The sequence below is a fragment of the Empidonax traillii genome, unplaced genomic scaffold (genome assembly GCF_003031625.1).
Source record: "Empidonax traillii isolate 1590-97213 ecotype Southwest subspecies unplaced genomic scaffold, ASM303162v1 scaffold1046:size245406, whole genome shotgun sequence".
In the NCBI taxonomy this organism is placed as follows: domain Eukaryota; kingdom Metazoa; phylum Chordata; class Aves; order Passeriformes; family Tyrannidae; genus Empidonax; species Empidonax traillii.
In genome coordinates this window covers 154,953-173,759 of record NW_020956239.1, presented here as the reverse complement: position 1 = coordinate 173,759, position 18,807 = coordinate 154,953, and the positions used below count along the sequence as shown (strand labels likewise).

The following is an 18,807-nucleotide window of genomic DNA, read 5'->3' as shown; positions in this document are numbered from 1 at the left end:
GTGAGTTATAGATATGAGCAGTGTGCCAGAAGGACATGACTGAGCAGGGCATGGGACAGCCAGCATTCCCAAAAGAATTCCGTGCAATGCAGCATGAAGTTGTCTGCACTCTGTTGTGGGTGCTTCAGCTTGTCCCCTCATGGGATACACAATCCAAAACAGGATAAATATATCTGATAGGATTCCTCACTTACACAAGTGAGTGCTAACATATGCCCGTATGATCAGGATTTATATTGTGTTTCTTTGTGGCATAGTATCATTTTCTCACCTTAAAAAGGTGTGTTGAGGGGATTAATTACATCTAGGGAACACATACTGTTGAACTACAAGACTTATATCAAAATAATATCTGATGTGTTGTACTCAAAATGTTCGGGTAACTCTAATCTAGCTATAGGAGAAGTATTTATCCAAGAAGATTGTGGTCTAACTTTTTACTATGAATAGGTTACATTTTCAAGTTTCCTCCTCCCAAGGCCACAAATATTTATGCTGACATTTTTCTTGTTGTGCACCTACTTCAGAAGACAATAATTCCACTTTACTTCTGTCAGGGTTAGGATTTTTTTTTCTTTTTTAGTTTTTTTCCTTTGGTGAATGGATTTTATCTTTTCTGATAATGTGGAAAATGCTAATCTCTCCTTTTCATTTTGATCTGCGGTGTGAATTTCAGAATCACTCTTCCGAATTTTCAGTGCTTTTTTTCACTGCTTTACATGTAGTGCATGTCTAACTTGCAGCCAGTGAATTTTTGCTCGGTGTTTTGCTCTGTTGTGACTTCACTAATTTCACAGGTGACTTAGCATGGCTCTTACTCAGCCCCCTTCCTCCTCCCTTCTGCAAAGATGCCGGGAGAGATGTTGAGGGTCAGGCGTCTCTCCACCACCTTTGAGAACGGCTCTGCGGGCTCGTCCCTCTGTCCCAGCGGAGCCGAGGCCGGTGCCGCCTCGACAGGGCTGTGCCGAGCAGGGCAGGGCAGGGCAGGGCAGGGCAGGGCGCCCTCTCGCCCGCCGCAGTCCCGGCTGCCCGCAGCAGGTGGCCCCGGCGCTCCGGGGCTGCGCTGGACCCGCGGGCGGAGCGCGGGGAGCGGCGGGTTCGGGCGGCGCGGCCCCGGTGAGAGCCGGGGGACGGGCGCTGCCGGGGGACAGGCCCCGCGGGAGGGGTGCAGAGGAGCGGGGGGGTCAGGCCGGTGTGGAGCAGCAGAGGCAGGGACGGATGGCAGGCAGAGTGGGCGCGGGACTGAGGCGAGGAAAGGGAGCCTGCCCGATGGAGAGGGCGCGAAAGGTCCTCTAAGACCTCTCCTGACCCGCTTAGGGAAGAGGCGGCGTTGTCCTGCAAAGGTGCCGCCTTTTCCCAGCAGCTTTTCCCGGCGGGGCGGCGTTGTCTGCCCCTGCAGCTCTGGGGTCTCCGCGTCCCCTCGGAGAAGCGAGGGGCAGAGCGGGAGCGGACGGCGGAAGATGCTGTGCCTCCCGATAGCCTTCCAGTTGATGCTGGTGCTGGTGCTGTGCAGCCAGGGCACAGAGAGGTGCCCTTCAGCCTTCTGCGAGTGCTCCGACTGGGACGACTACAAAATCACTTGCAGGGACATCCACTTTATTCCCAACCTTCCGGAGGACACCCAGACCCTGTGAGTACCTCGGGATGGTTTAGGGGAGGCACTACCCAGTTTTTGAGCATTCGTACTTTGTAGGCAGGAGAAGCTCTGAGCTAATGACCTGTGAGATGAGGAAGTTATGAGCAGGGGAGTGCTGCAATTTACTTGGGCCGTACAGAATAGCGGGAGCGGCCGCGTGCGGACTGTGTGTGTGGCAGGAAGAGGTAGAAAACTCAGCCCTTATAGAGCTGTGAAGAGACGATTGTCCACTGGGTTTCAAGAGTTCTTTGTAAAATATGGGAGAATTAGTAACTGGGCTTTTTATGGGCAAACTGAGTGGGAGGCTGGATTCTGTGGGGAAAGTGCCTAGAGGGTGAGGTATAGGAGAAGTAGATCAAGCACAATTTTGTAATTAAAAAAATAATAGGAATTGGATATGCCACCTCACAAAGAGTTCCACAAAATCTTCTATGCATTTTCAGCTGCTTTGTCAGAGCCAGAAAAAAAAAAAAAAATCCATGGGAATTGAGAATCCCAATACACTGTCTGGGAGACGAAGTACTTCAGATAAACAAAAGTGTGGAGTGTGGGAGAAAGCAGCAAATTTGGAGCTTGCCAAAGTCATAAAGTAATTCAGGTACCTAAGCCTAAGTGGTGACATTACAGGCACAGTAAAAAATTTTGTCTGGGTTCCTGCTGCCAGTCCAGATGAGTATCTTCTGTCTTGTCTGTCAGATAAATACTGCAGGGAAACTTAAATGGCACCAGTCACCTAAAACTAAGATGAATCATTCCTGGCTTTTACTTCGCCTCATGAAGTACAAACTGTTTCTAGTCTCCAAGAGAAGGTTTCTGATAAAGTAAACAAACTCAGTTGATTTAGTGGCAAGATAAAACAATAACAGGTTGATTGGTTTATGTCTTCATAATGATTCTCAGTACTTTTTTGGAAAATATGAACCATGAAGTAGTTTGAACTTCTCAAGATTCTTTAACACCTGAAAGTAAAGGCTTAGCAAATTGATCACTAAAAGAAAGAAAAAATATTTATGTTATTTTCATTATTTTTACATGCCTTTAATTTTTTGGATGAGTAGACTGCAGTATTTCAGTTAATAAGGTTTTAAACTATACAGGTTTTCATTTGGTTATTATACTTTTATATACACAGTTTATTTAAGTTGAAATTGCAGTAATGTTACAGTATGTACCAAGTAGTATGTTCTTTGAAATCTACCATGACAAGTTAGAAAATAATGCAGTTTCAGTTTATAGGAGAAATATGCCTTTGTATGGGCATTTAAAATAGTTAATAGAAACAATGAGATCACATAATGAAATTGGATACTTTTCTTGAAAAAATGCTGTTATGATGGCTGGGAAGTACCTCTCTACATACAGCTTCACAAATAAGCACTTCGGCCACTGGAGTTCTAGTGTTTTAAACACCTGTATTAATGAGAGCTCTAAGGTCATAAATCACTGTTTTTAAAAGATAAAAATAATCACTGCAGATCTTATTTCCATAGGAAAATAATTAAGAAAAATGCTGAGAAATATTTTTCTGTTTATTTTGGGTAGAATTTAATCATCTGTACCAACTAGAGTGACCATTGCAAACTTCTCAAGACATGTACTCACTCCCATAGACAAGAAAATATTCCAGGTAATGGCAATTGTGATTTTATAGTGTATGGTAGAAAAGGTAGAACATGCGCTGTATAGTCTTTTATTTGAAAATGAATGGGAAAATTATTTGAGGAAATAAGGAAAACAGAGTTTTTTGCACACACAAAAAAACCCTGAATGAACAACCAAACAACTACAACCTAAACAAAAAAACAGCAACTAAACCAAACAAAAAACCAAACAAAAATATCCCACAATATTTTTTTACTTTAGTTTGCAGAGTTCTCTCTGGATAAAGTGTGTATATTTATTTGCCTTCTGTATTATTACTTGAATTCTGGTGGACTAAATCTGATTCTGTAGTCCCTTGCTCTCGGCAAATGACCTAACCTTTCTTCCTCTCTTGTATGTTAAATGGGAGTCATAACAGTTACTTATATGTGTCTGTTGCTGAGAGTGCTTTCAGGTGCTTCAGACTGGATTACTTGCATGTGGCAGATAAAATAGCACACAGAGTTTTTCTAAGAGATTGTAAAGCATGTGCCCCTGATTCCATCATGCTTTGCATCCTTCTGCCTTACAAGTGGTAATAGCTCTGAATTAAAGACAGAAGATTCCAAAATAAGTTTCTGCCAGCCTTAGAACAAATGAACACTTCTTTGAGGTGAAGTATGTAACTGTACGTATCTGCACATTGTGTACTGAAACTCTACAATTTTCCCCAATTCCAGCAACTTTGTTACATTAGGCAAAGTAATTCTGCTTGGTAGTGGTAATGTGTGAACCTCAAGATTGCCAATTTTAAAACTTTCCTATGTGGCTATTCAGTTTTGTAGGGTTGTAGAACTAAGAGGCTTGTCAGACTAAGAACCCTTTGCTTTTGGAGATGATGAGCTCTTTTCAGTCCACAGGATCTTGAAACTCCAATTAAAATTTCATTCTGATGAACAATCGGGACTGTTCTCATTTCTTTACCCTACTTTAGGAGAATGGGCTAAGCATTTTTTTAACAAGCCATGCTTATAAAAAATTCCAGAATGCCTGAATTCACAGATGTTGATCTTGGAAATGTCCTTTTTTCACTACAAGTTTGGTTTTTTTAAAAAATTTCCATTCCTGGGGAATAAACAAATCAAGTAGAAAGAAAAAGTTTTTTCTGTGTTATAGGTAATTCTTGTCTTGTTGCCTGAAGTTAAGGGTTATATAATCCCTATATAATATACTCATATCATACTATGGCAGGAAAGCAGTTCTAAGTGCTATTGAAATACAGTACAAAAAAATGAAATTATATACCAATAATTTTGTTGCATCTGTAGTGTATTTTATACTTCTCTCTGCACAGCTGACACCTTGACTTGGTCTGTTGCTATTTTACCCCTGCCAGGTCCTCCTCCTTTGCTTCTACCTTTGCCTATCCTTGACTCCAGTACTCCTTCATGCTGTCACAGGGGCATTACATGCAACGGTACTGAGGAAATCTCTGTCCCAACCCCTTGGCTGGTAGTGCTTTTCTCTTTCACCAGCAAAGTGCTGGAGCAGAGCAGCAATTGGTGCTCTAACCTCCTCTCTGTTTGGTGGAATATGCCAGGGGAGATTCTAGTCTTTCAGTTCAAGTAGATCCACTAGGAAGGGAGGGTTAATGACTGCAAATAATTACTTACACTTACAGATTACCAGAATCTCAGGATACAATCATCATAACGCTTGAATTATTGTAATACCCTTCTTGGCATTATTATGATGCTTTTCATTTTATGAGTCTATTATTAGTCGCTTTTAATTATTTTTCTTTTGGAAATAAAACTAATAAAGTTTTGCTTCTTGTTCATTTGTGCACTACATCTCCTGCATTCACTTACTAAAATAATTTCTGCTCTTTTCCCTTTCTCTCTCCCTTTTCAGAGGGGATGTTAATAAGTTTTCTGTCCTGTACCCAGGTGCTCTTTTCACATCAGCTTAATCGAATCTGATTGAAATTGAACAAGAGGTAATTTGGAAGGGACACTGGAACTGGCACATAAATAGGCACAAAACCAGTGCAGTCTTTGAAAATATGCTCTTTACATTAGGTATTAAGCTACAGTTCTGCATCTGCTCCAGATGGCCATAGGTAGGACACTGCTTTTTGAGCTCAGCCTTCAGGGATAAAAAACCCTGACATATGTCATGTTTACTATGCTGGTAGGGGTTAGCATGTGGATACCAGGATAACAGCTGTATTGAAACAGCTGGTCTGTTTAGTTTCCCATGTTGTTGTCAACTTTTGATAAAGGACATATGGAGACTGTGTAATATCTTCTACGTATTTACAATGTGATATTTAGAAGTAGCAATTATATGTCAAATATTCATAAATTCTTATTGATAAAAATGGGAGTTTTTTTAGCTGGAGAGCAAAATACTTAGGGACTTAACTGTTTTACCTGTAATAACTGCATCACTGGCATCCACATTTTTTATATGTGTGATGAGTACTTTAAAGCATTTTGATTTAAAGAAGCTATAAGTAGAACTGAAGGAGATGGTGTCTCTAATTTATATTCAAAATAAATTACACTGATTTAGAATATTTCCCAAAAACCTAAGTCCTAGGAATTTTCTGAAATTCAGAGATATTCTGACTTCAGGTAATTCTAATAATTATCTTTTTATAGACTTCATTGCTTCAGAATTAAGTATGGATCCTCATAAATACATCTTCATAAACAACCTTGCAACATAAGCACATAATTATTATCCCTATTTTAATGATGAAGTACTGAGAGTCTAAAAGAACAGGAAAAACACTGACATGGTTAGAAAGCTGAAGGAAGCTAATAGAGCATCCTTCAGAAAATGGAAGTCATGCCCAGAAATGAAAATTTTTGGAAAATTGAAGTAACACAGTAAAAAAATATTTTGAAGAGAAACTTGTAATATCATGAAAACTCAGTATAACCTTTAAAACATCAAATAGTAAGCCTGAAAAACTTTTACCAAATTAAAGTGTCAATATGAAGTTTGTTTGAAACAAACTGAAAAATTGAATATGTTTAAATAGTCTGAGCCAAATAATACTTGTGTAAGAGTTCCAAAGGCAAAAAATTGCTGCATTGCCTACTGTAGTATGCAACTCACCATTTAAATCAGCCATGGTGACAAAAGAATGGAAGGTCACAGGTATAGCATAATTCTTTTTAAAAAGTGCTTTAGAAAATACCTTAAGAACTAAATGCTTGTAGGTCTCTCTGGAAGATTCTGAAAAATAGGAAGGAATCCATCTGATTGGATGAGGTGTACTGTTTGCTGGGTCAGTGATGGTCAAATGATTGGGTGGCTGGGCCCAAGAGTGATGGTGAATGGAGTTACATCCCGCTGGCAGCTGGTGATATTCCCCAGTGACCCAGTGATGTTCCCCAGGACTCAGTGTTGGGGCCCGTCCTGTTTAATATCTTTATCGATGATCTGGATGAGGGGAGTGAGTGCACTCTCAGCAAGTTCACAGATGACAGCAAGTTGGATGGGAGTGTTGATCTGCTAAAGGGTATGTAGGCTTTGCAGAGGGATCTTAACAGAGGTGATGACAAGCTCATGCAGCACTATAGGCTGGGGGAAGAGTGGCTTGAAAGCTGCCTGGATGAAAAGGACCATATATTCTCTAAATTCTGGAAGTAATATAAAATGGCTACATTTTATGAAATAATGTTTTAGTTGCAATTAGTTAATTTTCCAAACAACATAGAGTTGTTTTCATTTGTAGAAGTATTTAACTGTTTCTAAAGACAAAATCAAGTTTGAGCTTTCTTAAAATTAACTTTTTTTTTACCAAACACCATTATGTTTAGCAAATCCATGAAATCATTTTATCAGTTCTTTCAGATAATGATTTAAATAATACTGTGTATACGCTTCAACATAAAATGTTTCCTAAATACTGCATTTTACAAAAACCTATGCATTCTTGCCAAATCTGATGCATGTTATTATATTTACCTACACATTTCACTTGGAAAGGCATAATATTACTTGTATAATCCTGCTGTTGACATACAAAAATCCTGCATGTTGACATACAGTGGGTCCAATACACTAGGACTAAAAAATTAGTATATATTATCCTCTCAGTTAAAATGAAATGTTAAAGTGAAAGAATTTGTTCATAATCACAATGGTAGGTTGAAAAAAACTTACTAAGGGTTCTAAAAGTTACTTACAAACTGTGCACTGCTTTACTGTACAGACACCCCAACTCAAAGAAGTGAGTAGATGAAGAATAGGAATGAAAAGTAGTAGGGGACCAGAGAAACTACTGAAAATATTTTTTGAACATTAAATAGAGTATTTTTTTCATTCCTTATCAGTTACTGTATCAGTAGCATTGTATCAGTAGAATTTGGAATGTTTGAATTTCCAGTGTCGTGAGGTAAAATGCATACATAACATTCCCATCAAATGCTGGGAACTGTACAAGCACAAACAAAAAAGCCATTCTCATTCCTAGTAGAATGAGCATTTCTTCAGCATGCTTTAAATACACACATAGCTTGCTCAACAGAAGAGCACAAGTACTGCAAATAGTTCTTTTGTAGATGCTATGTAGAGGTTAATCTCAATAAGAATATCAACATTTTTACAAGAGACACTGGTGACATGGCAGTAGAAACTAATTTTTTCCTTATCTGTAAAGATCATGAGTTTTGATCAGCTTAATAGCAAAAAGGTGTTTTACACAAGAGTTAAAAACCTCTATTTTTGGAGATGATTTCAACAATAGTTTAGCAGACTGATTCTGTAAGTGTTACACTCCACCGAATCTTGAATTGCTACAGCAGTCAGTTTTCATTACATTGTTTTCTTTAGACATTGAATTTCCAACCCATTACACTTCAGAAGCACACAACAGCCTTCTCTTGAATTGAGAAACAGCATATTGATATATTTGTAAAACGAAAGAAAAAGCTTAAATTTTTAAAAAAAGCCCCCTGTAACTACTAAGCAATACTTTACAGAGTATATTGCAAAAAGTTATTAATACTGTATTTTCTGTTAGTTGAGAGGACAACCTTACATTAATCTGACTGATACTGTTCATATATTTGCAAAATCAATGGATATTTTCCATTGGGTTTACAGAACCTCAAAACAGTCTAAGAGAAGGTGACTATATTTTGAAAACTGGTCTATCTCAGGAAGTGTTTTTAAAAAGTCTGAATGATCTGTCTTCATTACAAACTGTGTCTGAACCTTCCCACATGCAGTTCAGATGCTGATCTGGTAAAACAAGAATGAGAAAAATGAGGTACAGTCTCAGTTTTTCAAAAACTGAACTTCAAACATGTGCTTTTGTGTTTTTCTGGACTCAGCCCTTACATATCCTTATGTTCAGAGGACACATACTAAAGAGTCTCAAAAAACCTAAAAAATCATGTTGTGAAGCTACTAATAGCATAGCAGCTTGTTAACCACCCCTAGGTGTCTCCTAACTGGTAGCCAGAATTTAGAGAGTAGAAAATGTAGCTTGCTTTACTCATTTCAGTGAGAAGTAACCCATCTGCAAAAAAGCCATTTTATGTCAACAGCTTCTATTCTGTTCAAAATTGTTCAATCCAGCCAGTGCCCTGATACCTTACTCAAGTCAATGGGAAACAGTAATACTCAAGATTTTGCAAAATATGATGCTATGGACTCAGGTAGAAGCAATGATAGCACCTACAGTAGACTTGTTGCAATTTAAACTTCAGCATAGACAATGAGCTGCTGACAGATGCTAAAGTAGGACTAATTCTCTTTTGATCTCAAGTCTGTGAGTGTGATCTGCCTGGATGTAAAGAAACTGGCATTTTAATTGGCAGTCTTTATGAAGATCCACTGAGTCACATAACACAAAAAGTTTGACCTATTTTTTTCTCACAAATAAGGAGATACTCAAATATAGAGGTTGAAGAGCCAGTAAAGGTAATTGAAATGAAACCTAATACTATAAGTTAGCATAAAATCTTAGAATAGTTTGGATTGGAAGGAACCTTTAAAGATCGTCTAGTCAAACCACCTCTGCAGTGAGCAAGGACATCTTTAACTAGATCAGGTTGGTCAGCATAGCATGCAGTCTGACCTTGAATGTTTTCAGGAATAGGACACTTACTACCTCTATGGGCAACCTGTGCCCATATTTCACCATGCTCATTGCAAAAATGTCTTCCCTATATCAAGTGTGAATCTATCCTGTTTTAGTTTAAAATCATAACTCCTTGCCCTATTGCAACAGGCCCTGCTACAAAAGTTTGACCCCATCTTTTTTATAAATCCTCTTTAAGTACTAAAAGGCTGCAATAAGGTCTGCATGGAGCCTTCTCTTCTGCAGGCTGAACAAGCCCAGCTTTCTCAATCTTTTCCCAGAGAGAGGTGCTCCAGCCCTCTGATCGTCTTTGTGGCCCTCCTTTGTGGTCCAGCTTTTCATCCATTAGCACTTCTCAGCAGGGCTGCTCCTGATCTGTTCTTCCCCCAGCCGGAATTGATACTGGGAGTTGCCCTGACCCAGGTACAGTACCTTGCACTTGATCTTGTCAAACCTCATGAGATTCCCATGGGCCCACTCTTCGAGCTTGTCCAGGTCTCTCTGTATGGCATCCTGTCCTTCAGGTGTGTCAAGCTTGGTGTCATCTGCAAACTTGCTGAAGGTGCACTTGACCCAACTGTTTATGAAGATACTAATCAGTACCCGACACAATAAATACCTCTGAGGGACACCACTTGTCACTCATGGCCATGAGGACTCTGAGCCATTGACCACCACTGTCTGGATGCAGCCATCCAAACAAATCCTTATCCACCCATGAAATCAATTTCTGTCCAATTTAGAGATAAGGATGTTGTGAGGGACCACGTCCAAGGCTTTACAGAAGCCCAGATAAATGACATTGTGTGCTGACAAAGTCACTCCACCCTGGCTTGGTTAGGCAAGACCTTGGTGAGCCTGTGCTGGCTGTCTCAAATCACCTCCCTGACCTTCATGAACCTTAGCAGAGCTTCTGGGAGGATCTCCCCAGGCACAGAGGTGAGGCTGACAGGTCAGTAATTCCTAGAGTCCTCCTTTACACCCGTTTAAACAATGGATACAATATTTCCCTTTTTCCAGCTGCCTGGGCCTTCACTCAATTGCCATATTAAAACATTACAGCTTCATATATTTCCTTCTATTGTGATCACAGACATAAGTATTTCACAACTTTTGAACTAAGATTCTGACCTAAAACTGATACTGTTACAGTTTTTACCCTAAACTTTAAACTTTTATGATGGACTACAATAAAATTCAATAGAGAAGAGCTATGTTTCTGAAAAATGGAGCTAAGATTCTATAAATGGCTACAAAGAGAGTTCAAATGGGACCATGAAATTCCAGACAAGAGCAGTCTGAAGAGGTTCACTTTCTACAGGGAAAGAGAGCAAGAAGAGGCTGTAATTGCTTGCTATTACTGTGTCTAATCAGAGAACAACTAAGTGCCTGTAATTGATGTCAGCTGCTCAGTAGAGGTCAAAAAATCAAACAATGTTAGTAACTATTAAGATAGAAATATAGATGAAAATAAAGAAATTTGGTTTTCCACTGATTGTGTACATAGCACCTGCAAAAGGACATTTAAAGGTACACAATTAATTACATACAAAAACCAACTAGCCACTAGCATGTGTTTCCTCACATCCTCCATTTTGCCTTACTGGAAGACGTGCATGACGCTATGTGTTTCTCAGACATAATCTCCCTTGAACATGATGGTCATTCAAAGATAGTAGAGTGGCCTCAAAATGGCATCAAACCAGTTCCTCATTGCTCTTACATGCAGCCCACCAGGTCCCATAGATTGCTGTATGCCCAGTACACTTCACTGCTTCTTTAGTCTGTTTTCTACTGCAGGTAATGCTTCGTTTCCTCAGGCCGCGCTGCCAGGGGAAGGACTTAGGAGGCCTGGGAGCAGGTGAAGATAAAAGGTGCAAAAGTGTGCTGGTTTTGACTGAGATAATTTTCTTCATAGTACTTAGTATGGCACTATGTTTTGGATTTGTGCTGGAAAGAGTTGGTAATTCTGATGGTGATGTATTAGCTATTGCTGGGTAGTGCTTAGAGAGCAAAGGCCTTTTCTGTTTCTCACACCATCCCACCAGACTGAGAGTGCATGAGAAGCTGGGAAGGGACACAGCCAGCACAGCTGACCCCAACTGTCCAAAGGGATGTCCCATACCATATGATGTCATGCTCAGCATATTAAGCTGGGGGGAAAAGGAGGAAAGGGGATACTTTCAGAATGATGGCATTTGTCTTCCCAAGTCACAGTTGATGGAGCCCTGCTTTCCTGGGTATGGCTGAACACCTGCATGCTAATGGAAAGCACTGAATTAATTCTTGGATTTGCTTTGCTATTGTGCAGCTTTTCCTTTACCTATTAAACCATCTTTATTTCAACCAACAAGTTTTTTCACTTTTACTCCTCTGATTCTCTCCCCCATCTCGCTGCAGAAGGAGTGAGTGAGCAACTGTGTGAGTCTTAGTTGCCAGCTGGGTTAAACCACATCAAGAAGGCACTGAGGCCTTCTCTATGTCCTTTGTTGGTAAGTTCCTTGTGCCCCTGAGCGGCAGGCCCACAATTTCCTTGTTTTCCTTTTGTTGACCATGCACTTGCAGAAATCCCTCTTGTTACCCTATACATACCTTGCTAGTTTCAACTCCAGCAGAGCTTTGGCTCTCCTAATTTGATCCATTTATATAAGATTATTTATACCTGTGCCCTGGGTAACTGCTTTTGGTCAATGTTCAGGAAAATTGTGGATTAATTGGAAACAATCCAAACAAAAGCATCAGGAAGAGAGTGAAGGGGAAAAGACTACTTGGGAAGACACTATTGCTGAAAGTTCTCATAAACAAAACCATTCTAGGAAAAACATGAAAATAGTTGTTTCTGCAAAGGGACAAGAACATCTAGCTCATTAACAATCTTACTGTGAAAGGTTTGGAGAATAATAGTGGGAAGTATAATATCCACTTCTCTTTTTCTTATACTCTTCTCTCAGCATCTGCCAATGGACTCTACCAGAAACAAGATAGTGGACTAGGTGGACCTTTGGTGTCACCAAGTACAGTCATTCCTCTGCTCTTAAAAGGATTTCCTTTTGTGGTATTTTTTGATAGTATTTGTCCCTGGCTTCAAGATGTCATAGGCTACTTCTAAAATAATATCATTACAAGAAGAATGTAGACCAAGAAATGAGAAAATCTGTGGATAGAAAAAAAAAGGAATATTGCTGTACTGTGATCAACTCTTACGTGTAAATGCCTTTCATTGATAATGTCATTATATCAATCTTCTGGCTTTGCAATGAAGGCAATAATTACCTTTGAGAGATGAAAAAAGTACTCCAAAACCAGGAAGATTTGAAAGTTTCATCAAACTTAGTATTTCACTGATTATTAGATCTTTTTGCAAAAGGTTCCACTTTAAAATAAACATTCAGATTTAGACTCTAATGTTAAATCCAGAGTTGGTTGTTAAATAATAACATCATCTTATTTTTATCAAGTTGATAAGAAAAATCTTTCAGCTGAGGAGTTATTTGCACTGCAACAGTCTGAGAGAGAAGGAAGATGAGAGGTATAAATTGCTTATGATCCCTACATAAACAAGAAATACTGCAAGATTCAACAAAAGAAGGAAAGCAGACTTTCTGATGAGGAGACTGACAAAGGTGCTAAATTACTCAGAGATCAAATTCTGTGAAAATTGTAAATAATGAAAAGGACAAGTCACTGACAAACCAAGCTGGAATATTTGGTAAACCAAGTAAAGCACACAATGTGCACTGAAAGAGACAGGCAGGGAAAAAAGTGTTTGTAAGAACAGTAAACTACAATTTTTTTCCTATAGGTTAGGCAGACACTATTCTTAAAACCAAAGACTTTGAAAATGACATATCAGTGATGCTCAGTGGATAATTGCCTGGAGTTCTATACCAAAAAACATTTAATAAAGAATATCGGTTGTTTAATTCTACTGCTCACAGATTAAGAAGGATGTAATGCTGGAAACAGTTCAGAAAGGAATCACAGGTTTAAATAAAGTATTGAAAAATATACCTTACAGTAGAAGACTCCAGGATGCAATCCTGTGCAATATGCTCTTGGACAACCCTGCTTGAGCAGGGAGGTTGAACCGGATAACCCACTATGCTCCTTTCTAACCTTACCCATTCTGTGATTCTGTGATCATAGCTGTTCAACTTATCAAAACAAAAAAGGAACAATTTTATCATGTTAACTGTGAGAATGTGAGGCTCTTTCATTTAAAAGGTAAAGACTGCACAAAATCTAGTGGCATAAAGCTACAGTCGACCAGATTTCATCTTGGGAGAGAAAGGATTTATCCCACCATTTACTCCAGGATAATTCTGGCACTTTTCTTTAATGCAGTTCAGAGCATCAAAATCTGAAGCCTGAATTTCTTGGAGTCAATGCAGAGAATGACAATTTACTCCAGAGTGCCAATTCAAAGTGCACGAACTCAATGCCTAAATACACTTCCCAACTTTGTACTGCACACCAGTAGCCACAAACAAGGGCAAAAAGCAAGGATGATTGAGCACTTGAACTAATTGTTAATTGTTGTATGGGATTCTTTTTAATATTACTTTTAAAACAACAATATATGACTTTCCTATCCCCAAAAAATAAAAAAGGAGAAGCAGTACTGTACCCATTGTGAAATGTCATGCATTTTATCATCCATAATGCCAGACTAGATGTTCCCATGAGCCCTCTTAGCCTTAAAATCTATGCCTCTACAGCTTATTAAGAAGGCAAAACAAATGAAATTCCTAAATGAGCACCTAGCATTTTTTATAACATATTTATCATGTGACTGTTTACAAACAGTTTTACTTAAACAATTGTTAGAGAGCAAGCATGCTCTTTTTGCTACAATTAAATGGCAGTAGGTCAGAAGCCATTCCCCACCCAAATATTTTTTTACCATATAATTAGTTTACATCTTACAGAAATCTTATGAGGTCAGTTCCTAAAAGATGTGGGCAAAAAGTTGCATTATCATTCTTTATGAAACTAAACCAGTACTCAATAGGTTTTAGTCTCCCTGCAATGAATCTGTATAATTCCTGCTCTCTCTAAGGGCAATTAGGCTCAGTTAAAGGGCACAGAAAGATTTTTGTCTTTTCAGCTGCCTTGATAATAGCTGGTGACAGCCTATTGAGGAAAAATAGCAGGGTATAAAAATGGCATGTATTGATGGCAGCTGACTCATCACAACATATCTATGTGCAGCTTACTACAACACCCATATTAAAAGAAAATAGGAAGGGCCTGAACAGGGAGCCCAGAGTGTTCAGTGTCATAGCTCTAAGTAAAGATCCATTGATTAATTCCCTATATACTGAAAATTCAGGGTTCACTACCTCCTTTTTTTTTTGCCCCTGCTTGAACCTGCTGTCAATCCATAAACCAGCTTTTTTTTTACTATGTCTAAGAGCCACTTTCTCTGAAATCTTTCCTAAGGTCCTTTCTGATTTGTTTTGAAAATATGAGTTCAAAAATCAATTATCACTTGCTTCTGATTCCTTCAAAGAACTTGCATATATGTGAGGTGAGCTGTGCCTTTATGAGACCCATAGCATTATAGAATCATAGAATCATTTAGGCTGGAAAAGATCTTTGAGTCCAACCTAATACTGCCAAGTTTACTAAACTATGTCCCTTAATCACGATGTCTACATGTCTTTTACTTATCTCCAAGGTATTACGTTCAGTGAGTAGACCTTTTAAGACATAATGCCTACAGTGGAGACACACTATTGGTTTCAGGCACAGTAAACAATAAAATCATAGAATCATAGTATCATTAAGGATGGCAAATATCTTTAGGATCATCAAGTCCAACTGTAAACCTAACACTGCCAAATCCATCACTAAGCCATGTCCTTCAGTGCCACATCTACATGTCTGTTAAATCCCTCCAGAGCTGCTGACTCAACCACTTTCCTGAGTAGTCTCTTCCAACACCTGACCACTTTCCTTTTCCTGAAGACATTTTTCCTAAATCCAGTCTAAATCTCTCCCAGTTCATCTTATACCTATCATTAGGCTACTTATTTGTTCTATCTCTTGTTACCTGGGAAAACCTTTCAACAGCCTCCTCTCAGGTAGTTGTAGAGAGCAATAAGGTCTCTCCTGAGCCTTCTTTTCTCCCAGCTCCCTCAGCAGATCCTCGTAAGACTTGTTCTCCAGGCCCTTCACCAGCTTCGTTGGCCTACTCCGGACACGATCCAGCACCTCAATGTCTTTCTTGCAGTGAGGAGCCCAGAGCTGGACACAGGATTTGCAGTGCAGCCTCACCAGTGCCAAGTACAGAGGGATGATCCCTTCCCTAGTCCTGCTGGCCACACTGATACAAGCCAGGCTGTCACTGCCGCCTTGGCCTCCTGGATGCGCTGCTGGCCCATGTTCAGCCACTATTGACCGGGACCCCCAGGTCTGGGCCACTTTCCAGACGCTCTGTCCCAAGCCTGGAGCATTGCCTGGGGTTGTTGTGTCCCAAGTGCAGGACTCAGCACTTCATCTTGTTGAACCATGGACAATTGGCCTTGGTCCATCAATCCAGCCTGTCCAGATCCCTCTACAGAGCCTTCCGACCCTCCAGCAGATCAACACTCCCACTTAGTGTCATCTGCAAGCTGACTGAGGGTGTGTGCCATCCCCTTGTCTACATCATCAGTAAAGATACTAAAGAGGACCGGCCCCAGTACTGATCACTAGTGACCAGCTACCAAGTGGATATAACTCTGTTCACCATTGCTCCCTGGGCCCGGCCATCCAGTCAGGTTTTAACCCAGTGAAGAACGTAGCTGTCCAAGCCATGGGCTGCCAGCTTTTCCAGATGAATGATGTAAGAGACAGTGTGAAAGGCTTCACTGAAGTCCAGATTGACTATATCCACAGCCTTTCCCTCATCTAGTAGGCAGGCCACAACGTTAGCAGCCTACTGTTTCGCTGGTAAATGGAGAGTAATATTCAGTACGGTCATTGCTTCCCATAAAGTCATTTTTTTTCACTCAAATCCAGTCAGAAGCAGTGAGTGATCACAAACCGAGCAAGGATAAGCTCCAACATTCTGGTTTGGTATTTTCTGTTTGCTATAAATTAGCAAACTTCTGTTTTGCTATAAATTAGCTCTGACAGTCTGACAGAGTCCATATGTACCTCAGTTTGTAGGAAGAGGATACATTAGCACTAAGAACTTACTTTCAGTACAGAATTGTACCAAACACTGACCTGCACACTTTCATTTTGTAAGGATTAAGTATTTCTTTAATTTCTTAGAGCTGGGCCAGTTTTGATGTATATTTTATGTTATTCTGTTGGACTGCTAGTTAATTGTAGGAAAGCAGTCATGTAGTATTCTAGCATATTCCAAAGTGACTCCTTACTTTCAGAGTTACTTTGCTGTGTAAGTCTCATTCCTACCACATTGGTAATACTAGCATTGGACACTAGGTGGTAATCATCTTCTGGTATGCTTAGGATGCATTTCACTGTGTAAAATGCCTTTTTATAGCTATTTTTGCATCACTGAAAGACGACAGTGCATTTATTTGGGAATAAATAAAAAAAATATTTTTGTTTGTTTAGTAGTGCTGGATTTATTTGAATATAAACACCTATAAACTAATGTGTCAATAGCTGTTTGCATAGCCATTAGCTTAGCTATCATGGTTATTTCTCCTATATAAAATCTGGAAGGTCATTGCTTGTTACAATTTTCTCAGAAAAAATGAAATTAGCATGTAGAATTTCTTTTATGGTCTACATAATCACTGACACTTTGAACTCAATGATCAATCTGTTAAGACTAAGTATTTGAGGAATGACAGCTCTAATAAACACCAATTTGTCAATATGTGCTACATGCTACTGTTCAGTGGTTTGTTTATGTAGTAGGTCTGTTACATGAAATAGGAGTCTTTTAGCTTTGTCGACAATCTGATACTGTTTCCCCACACAACCAAGTTTTTGTCATATAACAGGCTATTTCTTCTCTTCTCTTGCCTCTACTTTATTATCTCTCTTTATTCTTCTTAAGTCTGTTCATAAACACATCCTGTAACCCATATGGTTTTTTGTCATATTTGCAGAATGTTGGTGTATCTTTAAACCATAGCAGATAGATAGGAAGAAATACAGTACTCCCACTTCCAGCTCATATATTAAATTTACCACCCATTCAGTCAAAATGTAACCTTTAAGGGTATGCCTCTTTATCATTTCATAATACAACTAATTTGATATAATTGATTAATAAATATCATCCAGAATTTCCAGGCTTTCCTGATAGGAAGCATAAGTTTCAAGTATGTAAAAGGTTAATGTGAGTTCATTTAATGTACTGCATGAATGACAGGCGCCTGACTCCATTCATTCTTGGAGTGGTATGAATGTCTGACATAAGAGCAGGAGGTCGAGACTTAGGATGTTGTTTAAATTCTTCATTTTCTAGAAAATTGAAAGATGTTTAAGTGATACGTTAAGGACTAGAGTCTGTAATAGTTGCAAACAGGGAGTAATTATGTGTGAGTCAGCATTTTGTAGGTGAACAGAGGACCAGAAAGGATAAGAGAGGTTAAAAGTGAGCTTGGATAGTCAGAAGTGATTTAAACTATATTTTTCTTGGGTTTTTAGTTCTAACAGTGGAAGCCTTAGAACTGCCTTTTCTTCCTAATGCACCCAGGATACCACTAGATTTATTTGCAGCAGGGGAACGTTGCTGGCTGATGTTTAACTTGGTGTCCACCAGGACCCCAGGTTCTTGTCATCAAAGCTGCTTTCCAGACGGCTGGCCCCCAGCATGTGCTGGGCCCTAGCTGATCCTCCCCAGGTGGAGGATTTCACACTTTCTACTTGCTGAACTGTGTAGGGTTCTAGTTGGCCCATTTCTCCAACCTGTCAAGGTCCTCACTGTCACTGTTCCACATTAAGACTCATTAAAACCTGTCTGAACCAGAACTTCCATGGGCATCACTGTCAGCTTCCTCAAAGCCTGGAAATACAGACAGATGTTGAAACAGAACAGTAAGATCAGCAGGCTGTGCTGGACTAAGCAGCTGTTTTCTACAATTTTTTTGTCTAGGACTGTGATAATAGAAGGAAGCAATAGTATGAAAAGGAGGATAGAGAAGGATGGGAGAGCAGTGATATGGGTGTCACAGTGCTATGAGTGCAGGGGAGTAAGCAACTGACAATTCCCCCGACATTCCCCTGATGAGGGACTTGGTTGGAGCCAGGTGTATTGAGGTCGGGAGAAACATCAATCAACTGTTGGAAAAGTAGAACTCTTTCCATTCTTTTTACTCATTCTTATAACAAGTATATGAAGGAGGGGAGGTATACTTGGGAAGTAGAGACTTCCCTAGGGATTATAGGAAAGTATATTCACTTAATTTATATTTTTATTCAAGACGAAAGTTTTAAGAATTTCTACAGATAATTTTATTTCTTGTATGCAAGTTCCAGAAGCTTGATAAATCTTAAGATGATAATATTTTTG

The 18,807-nt window shown here is 39.4% G+C and overlaps 1 protein-coding gene across 1 annotated transcript in view; it reads left to right on the top strand.

The window, feature by feature from the left end:
- The first annotated feature begins 1,432 nt into the window (after positions 1-1,432).
- The window catches only part of TSHR (thyroid stimulating hormone receptor), a 59,808-nt gene continuing 42,433 nt past the window's right edge, over positions 1,433-18,807 (top strand). Inside the window, exon 1 of the mRNA XM_027904358.1 lies at positions 1,433-1,630. Within this exon, the coding sequence (XP_027760159.1) occupies positions 1,461-1,630 (170 nt within the window). The 5' untranslated portion in view covers positions 1,433-1,460. The remainder of the gene's footprint in view (positions 1,631-18,807) is intronic.